Source organism: Phyllostomus discolor, chromosome 10 (assembly GCF_004126475.2).
Source record: "Phyllostomus discolor isolate MPI-MPIP mPhyDis1 chromosome 10, mPhyDis1.pri.v3, whole genome shotgun sequence".
NCBI classification, from domain to species: Eukaryota; Metazoa; Chordata; class Mammalia; order Chiroptera; family Phyllostomidae; genus Phyllostomus; species Phyllostomus discolor.
Genome location: NC_040912.2, coordinates 69974941 through 69988088, shown reverse-complemented (window position 1 = coordinate 69988088; position 13148 = coordinate 69974941). Strand labels below are relative to the sequence as shown.

Genomic DNA, 13148 nt, shown 5'->3' with positions numbered 1-13148 from the left:
CTTAAAAGTATGAAAATTTGATTGTCATTCCTTGGCTTCAAAGCATCTTTTGACTGCATGTTTCAGGATAACATACAAACTCCTTAGCAAAACACATTCTTCTGTAGTCTATCTCTAGACCAGTACACCCTTCTCACTTCCTGAACCTCTTCAACCTTCCTGGTCACACCTTCATCCCCCTCTGCCTCTGCACACAGGGTTCCTTTTTTCTCACTGAAGTGAACTTGTCGATCTTTTCCAGTCTTGCTCATGTAAGAGTTAAGTGAAATCTTCCTCCACTTCTCAAACAGATTTCTTCCTCAAACCATCGTAGTCTGACCTCACCCAAACTTTCTTTTGCTGAGAATCTCTAGTGACTTCTCTGTTAAGCCAACCTGTAGCCTCCCATCCTTACTGCGCTTGAGCTCTAGACTGCCATTTGGCCACTTTTACTCCCTAAACCACACATGAATGCGGTGCATCACACTCTTCTAGTTTTCTTCTGCCTCCTTGACCTTTGGTCTCAGTTACACAGCTTTTTTCCTTCTTCTAACCTTCAGGAGTTAGTGTTTCACAGGGTTCTCTCTCCTTACCTTGTAATGAAGTAGAGAATTGACATGGCAGAACCTGTAATGAGCATTTATGTTTGTTGAAGTTCTTTTCATGGCAAGCAATGGAAACTGACCGAAAGAAGACCCAGGGAACAAAGAGGTGACCAATCTAGCTTGAAGGGCTTGAGAACCAAAGGTGATGGTTAGACTGTCAGCATCTGTATTGTGTGCCTTTTTCTAGGTTGCCACTCTTAGGGTGGTGCAGTTGCAACAGCCTCGTGTATTTATTTCTCAGTCCTTTTCCATGTCTTTTGCCTTGTAAATTTTATGTGTCCTTTTAAATTCCCAAATGAAACGTAATTCCTCTATGTGAAGTCCACCCTAATTCCTTAAAGAATTGTTAGTTATGCTTACCTTTGAGTGAGAATTGTACCAAATATGTACCTTTATAGAGTGCAACTATTGTGGTCTGTGGTCTTTTTCTTCCACTAGGCTGTTGATGGGGAAAGGCAATGAATAGTTTACCTAGCCCTAGAACTTACCTCCTCCTCTCAGTTCTTCTAAATTTTCATCCCCCTAGTTTTGGGTTTTTTTTTTTTAGCTTTTCAGGTATTTGTTGAAATTGAGTTTAGAAATTTAGAAAGACTTGTATTTACAGGTCACAAAGTTCAACTAATGTGATATATACACAAATGCACATAACTTGGCTTTAATTAATGCATCTAATTAGAATGAAAATGATGCCGAGGTGCCACTTGTACAAGTGTATTTTAAGAGAAAAGTCTTTCTGGACCCCATATTACTTTCGATATTATGAGTATACATATATTTACCCTTCATTTTTGAGTTTTTTCCTCCCCATGTATTAAATTTTATAGAATTTTAAACAAAGCCTAAAAAAACACTTTGTATTTTTCATCACACCTTAGAAAAGATGACAAGTAATGTTGACATTTTATGCTGAAGAAGATACACTGGCTTTATATTTAAGATAAAAAAATCATAAAATGTGTTGTCATGTTAAGTGACAAGACATTTAAAGTGTTGCTGACAAAAATATACTAGAAGATGAAGTGTGTATAGAAAGGTTAAGAGAAATAAATAGAAGAACGTCTACTTTGCTAAATAATATAAGAAGCTAACTATTTTGTACAGAATTATAATATAATTTAGATGTGAACCTAGAATACAGAAGCATCCTTAGTAAATTTTATATGTTAAATATTTTAACTATTGCCCTAGCTGGTGTGGCTCAGTTGGTTGGAGCATCATCCTGTAATCACAAAGGCTGCAGATTGATTCTTGTTCAGAATACATACCTAAGTTGCGGGTTTGATCCAGTAGGCAACCACTCGATGTTTCTCTCTCTCATCCTCTCTCTCTAAAAACCAATGAAAGAATGTCCTTGAGTGAGGATAAAAAAATTAATTTAAAATATTATAATTATTGTAACATCAATATCAGATACATCTCTCTGAACATGAACTAAATCCTATTGAAGTAGAACTCTTTATTATAAAATAAAATGTTTCAAACATTTATTACTTGTAAAAAAGTTATGAAGCAAAACTTTGTGTTAATCATTAGTTAAGATACTACTAGATGCTGTAACAAACAAATGACATCATCTCAGTAGTTTAAAACAATTGCACCTATATAATAGATTCGTATGGGCGTTCCTGCTTATATTGGTAGATTTCCCTCACGTGGTGATTCAGGGCTCTCGTTTTCCACTTTATGTCTCTCTCATTTCCTAGAACATTGGGCTACTATGCATTTGGCTAATAGATGAGTTAAGAAGTCATGTCTATATCTTAATCATCTTTCCCTAAAGTGACACCAGTTCTCTTCATATTCCATTCGCTAGAACTATGACCCCACTTAGAGGCAAGGGGAGCTAGAATATATGGTCCTTGGCTGACTATGTGCTTCCTAGCAACAGTTCTATACTAGTGGAAACATGAATCCTAGTGCAGTTAGGTGACTTGCCATAGTTCACTCCTATAGCCAAGGATAACAGCAATTGTGTTACCCTTCCTCCCCCCTAGTTATGCATAGAATACATTTGTTTCAACTCAGGGGAAAGAACCCAAAGTCTTATTCTGTTCTTATATCCAGTCCAAATTACAACATGTCCATCAGGTCAGCTGTGGCTCTTTGCTGACCATTGACCTATGCACTGACGTTCAAGTTAACTGTCCACTGTTTCACCTCCCTTCCTCACCCACCCTGGAACAAATCCACTACATAGCAGTGGAGCAGGGGCAGGAGAGTGACAGTTAACTTTCCCATTTCAATAATGGTGAAGTAGGAAATTCATATGAATAACTGTCCAATGACAAAAATGAAACCCTCTCATGGCAGTCACTGTCAAGACACCCTGTGTGGCAATGTTATACCCTTACTAGGCATCTGAAAAGAACTCCTTTGTCCTTTGTTCTCCCTGCCCCTTCTGGCTACCTACATTGAGAGCTTCTTCCTTGACCTATGAGGGGGAACCCCCTAAAAAACGGAATTATCTTCTGGAGCATGGGCCCCTTGCAGTTCAGGCTTTCCCCACTAGGTGCTAGGTGAGTGTTCTAGGAACCCATCTGTATCAGTGTACCAGCTGGCATTGTTGTGAGAGACTGTGTTTGGCTTCAGTGAATTTTTTTGGAAGACTCAACATGTTTGCCTATTTCATGATGGGTGATTTACAAGTGCACCTGTCCACACAACTCTGAGTGTTGGCAGTTTTTGACAAAAACAGCATGACCCCATGCCCCAGTCTTCCTATTCACGTGATCTCTCTCTGAATGACTTTGTTTTGTTTATTTCCCTGTATGAAAAAGTCCTCAAAAGTAAATGTTTTGTTGATGTGGGAGATGTGAAACAAAAAATGGCAGAAGTACTAAAAGTCATTAAAATTGATGGGTTCAAAAACTGTTTTGAGCAGCAGAAAAACGTCTCCATAGGTATATTGCAACAAATGGAGAGTACCTTGAAGGTGACTGAAGTTTAAACATGTAAGAATCAATACATATTTTTAAAAATTTTTTCTTAAGATTTTGTTTATTTATTTTTAGAGAGGGGCAGTGGGGAGGAGAAAGAGAGGAAAAGAAGCATCAATGTGTGGTTGCCCCCCACGTGCCCCCTACTGGGGACCTGGCCTGCAACCCAGGCATGTGCCCTGACTGGGGACCGAACCAGCGACCCTTTGGTTCACAGACTCGAGCTCAGTCTACTGAGCTACACCAGCTAAGGCTCAATACACAATTTTTAATAAAGAAATTCCAGGTTTTTTAGGTTCCCCCTTGTATTGTCATCCATGACTAAAATCATGGAAAGGAATATGATCACTTTCTGCTTGTGCAATTTGGGAACCTGGACACTCTTTTATAGGTCATTTTTGAGGCTTAGTTCAGGGTTTGCCAGTCATATTCCTTTGAAACAACATATTTAGAAACAATAGAAATTTTAAATATATATATATATATCTGTGAGCCTCCATTTGTTATGTGTGTCAGTGTTCACAACTTTATTAGTAGAGTCCAGAAAAAACAGATACAAACCCAGGTATTTCAAATGCAGGAACTTTAACACAGAAATTAGCTACACAGGTGACAGAACAGAGAAGCCAAACAAATGATGGTGAATAAACCCAGAAACTAATGAAATCAGAGAACTGATGCATACCCCAGGGAGAGAAGGGCAATAGGAAGAAGTGATATTACCAGATATTATCTGAGCTCTTGGCCCTGATAAGAAGAGATGATGAGCTCTTTGAGGGGCCTGAGCCGTTTATACTTTTCACCTTTGTGTGTCCCCATGTAGTGAGCACTCAGATGTTTTACTTGAACAGAGATAAGCAGTAAATCCTCCCACTGACTTCATTTAGAAGTACCTATCAGAGAACTGAACTGTGGCAGAAATGATGGTGCTCAGTCCGGGGTGATCCTTAATGTGTAGATCAGCTGAAGTTAGTTATTTTAGGATCTTATTTAGTTAGCCCATCATTGGCATTTAGAGAATGAGAAAGTCAGAACTTTTAATTTAAATGTTCCCTTCGTCTAAAAGACATTTAGAGTTTGAAACAAAACCAACTTTTGTATAAACATAGAAGGGAGAATTACAAAGGAATAAATTCTGTAGGTGGCTCGTGCCAACATACGTTATTAAAAAAGTGTGCTTTAGGGACAGAAAAAGAGAAAAAGCTTTTCAGAATTTCTGGGGAAGTGGTAGCTTATAGCTACACAGGATATGTGTTAGTCTTTGATTCTTTTTCGGATTCACTTTCAATGTTGATAATGACATTCCTTTGGCTATTGGTTTGAGAAAAAAATTACCAGCTTATTTTTATTTACTATTAAGAAAGAATCTGTAAAAGATTTCATTGGGAATTTTAGCAGTCAAAAAGAACTTATTCTAGAATATGATAATAAATTTTGAAAACATCACAAATGCCATTTAATCTGTTCTTGGATGTGCCTTTATATGCTTAAGTGTACAGATATGCTAGATTCAATTTAGCTGTGGCTTTTAGAATAGCCTTGAGAAAAGTCCCAAAATAGTAAGTACATCTGACAACTTGGGAGTTGAAAATAGTTTGAGAAGCTTTTTTGACTATGTTGCCTTTCCTAGAGAGAAAAAGGGCCTTGCTTGAAGATTTCTCAGTGAAAATTTCCATTTATAAATGGAAATGAAGATTTTTTTTGGCAGAGCACATTAAATTCATGTGTCATGTTGTGCTTTAAAACCATTTTGGCATACCTGAGCATGTTGTAATTCTTCCATTTACATAGAAACTTCAGGTTTATTTACTTTTCACATTGGTTTGAAATAAGAATTATTTATAACACAATACACTACATTTCATATCTTTATTTTATCCTTCACATATAGTACTCCCATTTTAAAATATTCATTATGGCTTTGATATTGGATGTTTCTAAAGAGTGTCAAGGCTGACTACAAGGGGTAAAATACATGGTTTAATCTATTTGGCACCTAATATCTGAAGAGTAAGCTTTTCTTTCCTGTGTTGATTTTGTGGAGCTGTAGTGTTGTGAAATAATCATTTGGTAATTTGGCAATTTTATTAAAAATAATAACTTTGTTTCAGTCTTTATAATGTCATCTTTATAGTTTTGAAAACATGTAATCAGGGGAAAGATTTCTTCTTTGGTATCGATCTGGAGCAGAAAATGTGCTATGATCAATCTTTTCCATCTCTAATTGAGTTGATTTTCTTTAATACTATTTCACAGTGAAAATACTAAAACAAGAGTGTATTTTTGCTGCTTAAAATAATTGGTTTTGCTATTTAAGCATGCCATCTGTAATTTCAAAGGATATTTATTTCTGATCTTCTTTGCCATGAGGAGTTTAAAGTATTCTTGAAATTGTAGTTGTCTATTAAGTATTTTTTAACTGTCAGTTCAACTGTAGTCACTGTGCTGTTGATTCATTGTGAAGTGGCACAGGAAGAAAATTTATGTGATACTATGAAAACACATATTTGTCAAAAAAACAAATGAGATCCGTATTGAAAACCCTCTGCTGAGGTGGGGGCGAGGTGGTCTCTTGGGCACGTTTTGGCACGACACTGTCTCTTCAGACAGGAAAACACATGCGAAAGATTTTAGTTCCAATCCCCAGACATTTGTGTTCTGCACTTAAATGTTTTCTCTTTGTCTCCTACAGGTGATATTATACCCAACTTCTAATAGCTCCAAGTCAGCTGATTTGCACCGAATGATAGTTCCAAAAAATAGCCAGGATTCTGACTTAAAAATCAAATTGGCAGTGCGAATGGATAAACCACCACATATGAAACATAGTGGGTGAGTGTTTAATTAAAGATGTTTTTCTGTTGAATTATTGCATTTTATTTCAGTAAATTACTTTTGTCAATTTACTGAAAGGCTTTCACATGGAGTGCCCCCCAAATGACACACATATGTTAACTTCATTTTTAAACCTGTGGACATCTTTATAGCTAAGTATATATGGTTATTTAGTTAGTATAACTGTTTACATGCTAATATAATGTTGGTACTTGATTGCATTGGTATTACACATCACTTATGTTGATAAAGAACAGTGATATATGGAGATATTGTCTAAGTAATATTTTTCAAAATATATTAATAGTTGAAATAAGCCTAGCATTCAGGTGCCCAGGAATAGTTAAGTTACCTAGAATATATTAAGTTTAAAAAGTGGTTTGAATATAACCCAGGCGATTGTGTAAGTTTTCATAGGAGAGATGTGGGTGTTCATCCAGTGAGTGATTGAAAAACTAAATCGGTGCTGGAGGAGACTGAGCTGGCAGGTTAGCCAGAAGTGCAGGCACTGGCTCTGGGGCGTTGCTGTGGGGCCTAGTCCTTTCCACCAAGACTTTTTCCCCTTGTTGCTGGTGAGGTAACAGGTCTGAACTCGTAAGTACAATAAAATGAGTTATTTTTTTAAATGCAGTTTTCTCAGATTAACACTTTAGGACTCACTACAGCCATATCCCAGCATAGGGGTGTTAGCCACTAGGAAAAAGGATGTGACCATTTTTCTTAGTATGGAGAGAAGCAGTTGCTAAAGTGGCTTACCCTAAATTACTAACAAAAATAAGAGTCAAAGAAAGTGCTTTCTTGTACAGAGTCTTCGGGCTTTGGACCCAGATTGCCAACATGGTGGCAGAATTAACTGATGAGTCAAGATAAGGGTTCTTTGGATGACCGTAGGGAAAACGAAGTTGGACTCTGAGCAGGGGGCAGTCCACATGAATGTATGACAGTTGGGATGGGATTGAGAATTGTACTGCTCCCGGGGTTTGGGCAGGCTGTGTGTGCAGAATCAGACCTAGTCTCACCCAGGGAAACAGTCATTTGGGAAGCCCACGTTATGGCATCTTTAATGTAGTCATGTAGAGTAAAGACTGTGACTCAGCTCGTAATGCAGTTGGAATTCCTGGGGTTTAAAATTTAGCATTCTTTCTTTCATTCATCCGTCTTCCTGCTCACCACCGATTTATGCTGCAGACATTATTGAGCACTTATTCTGCTGAAACCAGAACAGACCTCAGTGAGATGCCGTGCTAGGCCTAAAGGAACTGGCTAGTCAGGGATTCTAGCCTGTATACAAATGATTATAACACTGGCCATAAGTGCTATAAGGGAATAATGTGAACTGGGAGAAATAACACATGATTCCAGCTGGAGTTAGTCATGAAAATCTCACAGGACACCTGACTTTCAAGATGAATTCTGAAGTATTAATTCAGCAGGTGGGCAGTGGGGAGGAAGGGCATGCTGGTCACATGACAGAGTGTGTGCTTTGGCAGGAGTTCTGGATGACAGTGACAAGTTTGGTGCAACTTTAGCCCAGAGAGTCTTGAGTACCGATGCTCCAAAGTGATCAGAGACTAGTAGAGACTATGCTCCCTAGAGTTAGACATATAGGAACACGATGTGTTTCAGCCACTACAGTTATATCTGCCCCGGTTTTAACTTAGTTTCTTTACTTTCATGAATGGCACAACAAAAAATGGGAACTTACATGTTATAATGCCAAGATAGCCCTTAATGTATGCATGGCCAGCACCAGAGCGAGTAACCCTTGGAACCTTCAGGTTGTCCCGAGAACCAAGATTGAATGTGAAGCTGGGCACATGGCAAGTTCTGCAGCCTTTGGCCTCTGTGGAAAGAAAGCCTTGCTGGGATCCTGGCAGTTTCTCGCTTTAGAATGAATGAACCAGGGAAGGTGGGATAATCCAGCCCCCTTTCAAGGCTTGATTTTTGTTTGTTTTTTATTTTTATTGTTTTTTAAGTCACTTCTTTGCACTAAAGGACAATTGGTTTATAACACTTATCAGTGCCCTTTGACAAATTCAGAGCCCTCAGAATGGCTCTGGAGTTCACATCTGGTGAAGATGAAGGGGATTGCCAAAGAGCAGTCTCTCAATTTAATCTATAAAGCTCAAGGTCTCACCGTAGATTCCAGTCAGGAGTGGTTTAGGTCTCAGCTACATCAGTTATTGTCTACCATTGCTAAAAGATACTAGCAGGCATTTTCAGACATTCAGGTATCTGAAGTTTATGGTGTATAAAAGGAAGAAATTCTAGATTAGAAAATATCTATGATTTCAGTTTTAGGACTGAAAATATCTAGAGTTGGTTTGTGGTGTAGCATAATTAACAATATTATAATAGTTTATAATAGTAGTCATTCAGAAATTACTTAATATCAGTATTGGACATAATAATGATCAGCCAGAATTAAAAGCCTTCAACATTGCTGTGACAGCAGCATGTCCCCGTGGGAGGGGACAGCACAGGTGCTTTACCACAAGCGCAGTCCGCGTTTCTGAGTGCCAGTGCGGTAAGTTTTAAATATTTTAGTATCACCCGTGTGCATATTTGTCTGTGAGAAAACATAATTTGACCTCCATCATAACTATATTCATCTTTTTCTGAGGTGCTTCATAAATGGATTTTACTGAACTTAATTACATTTAAGAAGAGAACGTCAACTCACCATTTCTCTCCCCAAGTGCTCTATCTATCATATGCCAAAGCAATAATTTAATAGGAGCACATAGATTAATAGCATTTTCCTTTCGGGCTGGATTGTGTTCTGTCAATAATTCATCTTGTAATGAATAATGAACAGATGAATTATGAATAATTGAAAAAGAGACATGTCAAGTTAAAAAAGATGAATATATCTTTAAAATATAGCAAACTCTTCTTCCATATAGATTAAACAGTAAATTGGAGGGTTATAGATTTTATCTTCAGAGCATTTTCAGAAACAGAGTTTGAAATCCTTTTAGATTTTAGTCATAAGCCTATTTTCTGTTTTAATAATGGGGACATACATATCTTTATGTGAGCTGTTTTAACACATATTCTCTGTTTTATGCATGTATCACATTAGGGGCCCCTGTATTGTACCTAAATAAATCTTCTATCAATGCTATGTGTATTTTCTTATGTGTTCCCAACTAGACTGTGAGTTTCTCAGGTCTGTGTGAACCCCCCCTGCCTTCCGGAGTTTGTAATCAGGGAGAGATGTAAACCATGATGATGACAATGATAGTAGCGCACTCCTTCGGGTTTTAAGGGAAAAGTAGTAAGAATGACAGTGAACTGTGTTTGTAAATTGAAACTGAAAGGGTTTTAAACACAATTTATAGGAGATAGAGTATAATTTTAATATGAAAAATGCCTAAGATAAGTGAAATTCATGATGTTTGGTTCTTAACTATTGTGTTTTAAAATGACCTTTTTTTGAAGCAGAAAGAAAAATATCTGATTTAAAGCTCATGTTTCTGATAAACTAATCAGTCCATCACTGTATACATTAGTTTTTAAAAACAATTGACTACATGCAAATGAAAATATATATTTAATTTGGATAAAATAAACATAATGATAATTTCATTCTTCTAAAAACAAACTGGACATTACCATCAGACATATTTGGTAAAAAAATATTCAGTGCATTTACTCTTTTGGAGTACATCATATAAAGTAATTATGTAAATGAACTCATATAAATCTGTTCAATGAATTACCGGTTAGATTTTGAATGGCTGAATAATTCATATTCCACTTTTGAATTTATTTGCCTGCTTTTTTGAGGAGCTGGAAAACAGCCTTGTTCTTGAACAAATGGACTATCCTTTAGCATAACCTAGTGGCTAAGTAAAAGTATTAACTTAAGTCTCAGAAATACTATATCCCCGTTTTATTAAATAACATTTTCCTAATTCAAGTGATATTTTCTCAATGGAAAGAAAGGCAAAATAAAGTGGAAGTAATAAAACAAATGACTGTCATGACAAATAAGTCTACAGTTGAAAAGGAGAAAGAAGAAAATTAAATTTGCCATGACAAATACATGAAGGCATTTTGACCAGGACCGATCAGAAGTCTGCAGGCAACTGGTTATTTTGTAGTCAAAATTGAATGAGAACTTCATGAATGTATAACTATAGGAGGGTTTTGTCACAGTTAAGGTAAAATTGTAGTTATATCACTGTCATATAAAGCTTATATTTCATTTCGTGTGGAGTCATACGAAAAGAAAACATGCCTATTTAAACATGTGTTGAATAACTAGAAGTGCTGAAATTTTTTGAAATCATCAAATACATGAATATATGTGAAGTGTCCATTTACATCATAAAGGTATAAAAGGCACTGGGCCCACCTCTCACTGCAGGGGAGGGCCAGCAGCTCAGCTCCCAGCAGGACAAACAGGATGAGCACCAGGCTGGCTACATTTTTGTTTTCCCCTGCTCTCCCATACAGAGGGCTCCCAGGCAGTCCCGGGCTGGGCTGGCATGCCCACGGAAACCTTTAGTCACATACTTAGAATTCAAACAAGGCATTTGCTGTTAGAGTGTGATGACTGCACTCTAATAAAGTTGCACTGTTTTATTTCTGATGTGAGGTTTCTGATCTTCAACTAACTTAGGGGACAGGACAAGGGAGGGAAAATCTTTTCCTCTTTTCAAGATGGCATCTGCATGGGGGGCCCAGGCCTTACAAAAAGCAGGAGTCTGTTTTTCCCCAAGAAAAATTGATTTCTCATTTTAAAGTGACCTCTTAGAATGACGTTCCTACATGACCTTCTCTGAAATAACCATGTATGGGCATCTGACCTTCACCTGACTCTGCAGACAGGACTGTGCACACTCCCTGTTTAAATTTACCTCATTGTGGCTTATCCTGACTTCACAGAAATCCCACTTCTTGCTGCCTTGCCGAAACTTCTGGCATAGCATTTGCTAGAGTATTCATACATAATTGATTCTTTTTCCATATACAACTTTTAGAAGAGAAATCTGCCTGTGGTACTTTATTAACATTGGTATAATCATTGCAGAATGATAGAAAGAGGAAGCTATCAAGCCAAATTTCTTTTTCTAAATGCCTTTATATTTAGGTCATTTTCTGTATGCTAACTTAAATCATTAAGTATAATTTATATAATGATAGAAATACTTTGAAACACAGCTTTAATGGTCATTAAACTAGATGTTTTAACATATTCCTTTGCAAAATTTCTGATTGCTTCTGTAATAAATGAGTCTTTAATGCTAAGTTTAAATGTGGCTTTCCATTCAGCACCCTTTCATTCTCAAGATTTTCCTCCAGGGGAATAATGTCTTGTGGGGTCAGTGGACACGGCCCTCCTCCTTCCCGTGGCTGAGGACTGATCAGGGGGCCCCTGGCTAGAAGGAATATGTATTGTTTTGGAAATGAATTGTAACTTCCTCCTTATCACTTTTTGGGAGTAGCTTCTTTTGCTGTGACTGCTTCTTGACCTTGTCTTTATACTGTGGTAATGTAGTTTCGAGTCACATGTGAGACACATGGGACCCCTTAAAACAGGTCTCGGACACAGGGGACACAGGGGGTGTGGTCCTGCCTCAGGGACCTGCCTCATTGGCACTCCCTGTAATGTGAGGAATAAAGCAGTGTCTGTTCCACCCAGTCTGCCTTGTGGATTTTTTGGCTTATCCGAATGGTCGAGATCCCCGGGCTTAACCTTGTGCATCACACATCTTAACATACATTATTTTCTTCTGTTACTTTTCATGCATCAAACTGCTTTCTTTTGTTTATAGACAGCCTTAAATGTCATATCTGAGCATCTTAAACAAAGGCATTTTAGGCCAAATAATTAAAAAGGGAAGATGAGGTCCTTTTTTCTTTATCTTTTCCCACAAACCACAGACCATATTCATGGTTTATCTTAACTAAGTTGGGGTACTTTTCCAAAAATTATAGGAAAACTATTTAGGAATACTATAAAATTTTATAACCAGTCTATGTATAGAATTATAGAATTGTTTCATTTTCTTAATTGATGCCTTAACATAAAATTTTTGTACTGTGTACTGACACAGTGATACTTTTTATTCTTTTGCACATATCCAGAAGTTTAAAAATAATTTTGGCACAGATGGAGGCCAGTGCAGTAATAGTTATATTGAATTAAGCACTAATTTAAGAGCCAACACATTTCTTTCTTGGTCTCAGTTCTCTCACTAACTTGGGTAAGTCACTGCATCTTCATTGGCCTTGGTTTCATCAGTTGCTAAAGGAGACATTAGATTAGAAAATGTGAATGGCTCCTGAGCCCCCTGGGAATTCATGACTCAGCAAATCATTTCCTCCCCTAGCTCTCCAGGGGCGTGTTCCCCTCCTCCCACTGCAGGCATCCCTCAGGTGGAGGCTGCACAGAGTTTTGGGAGACGTGGGGCAACCTAGAGGGAGATGACAGATTTCTGGATTTATTTGAAATTTTTCAAGGCAAGAAAGGAAGTATGAAGACTGGCTGAAACAATAGGCTCTATGTAAGATTAATTTGAAAAATATACATTATAGAATTATTATGTTCTGATAGTATTAAAAAACATGCATAGAAAAATTCAGAAAGGAAATGTGTATATTAAACATGTGGCATAGAATAATACAACTATGGGTAATTTTTTTCTATTTTCCATGTTTTCTGTGAAGTAGTTATACTATTTTTATGATGAAAGAATTCAGTTATCACACTAAAAAGTTAAAAAGCAAATAGATTTTTTAAATTAAAAATAGTAAAATTTCTTTTACCCCAAACCTGCTT

The 13148-nt window shown here is 37.2% G+C and overlaps 1 protein-coding gene across 1 annotated transcript in view; it reads left to right on the top strand.

The window, feature by feature from the left end:
- Positions 1 to 13148, top strand: part of CADPS2 (calcium dependent secretion activator 2) — a 575914-nt gene that overhangs the window by 306044 nt on the left and 256722 nt on the right. The window contains 1 exon segment of the mRNA XM_028525503.2: positions 6213 to 6352. Coding sequence (XP_028381304.1) covers positions 6213 to 6352 — 140 coding nt within the window.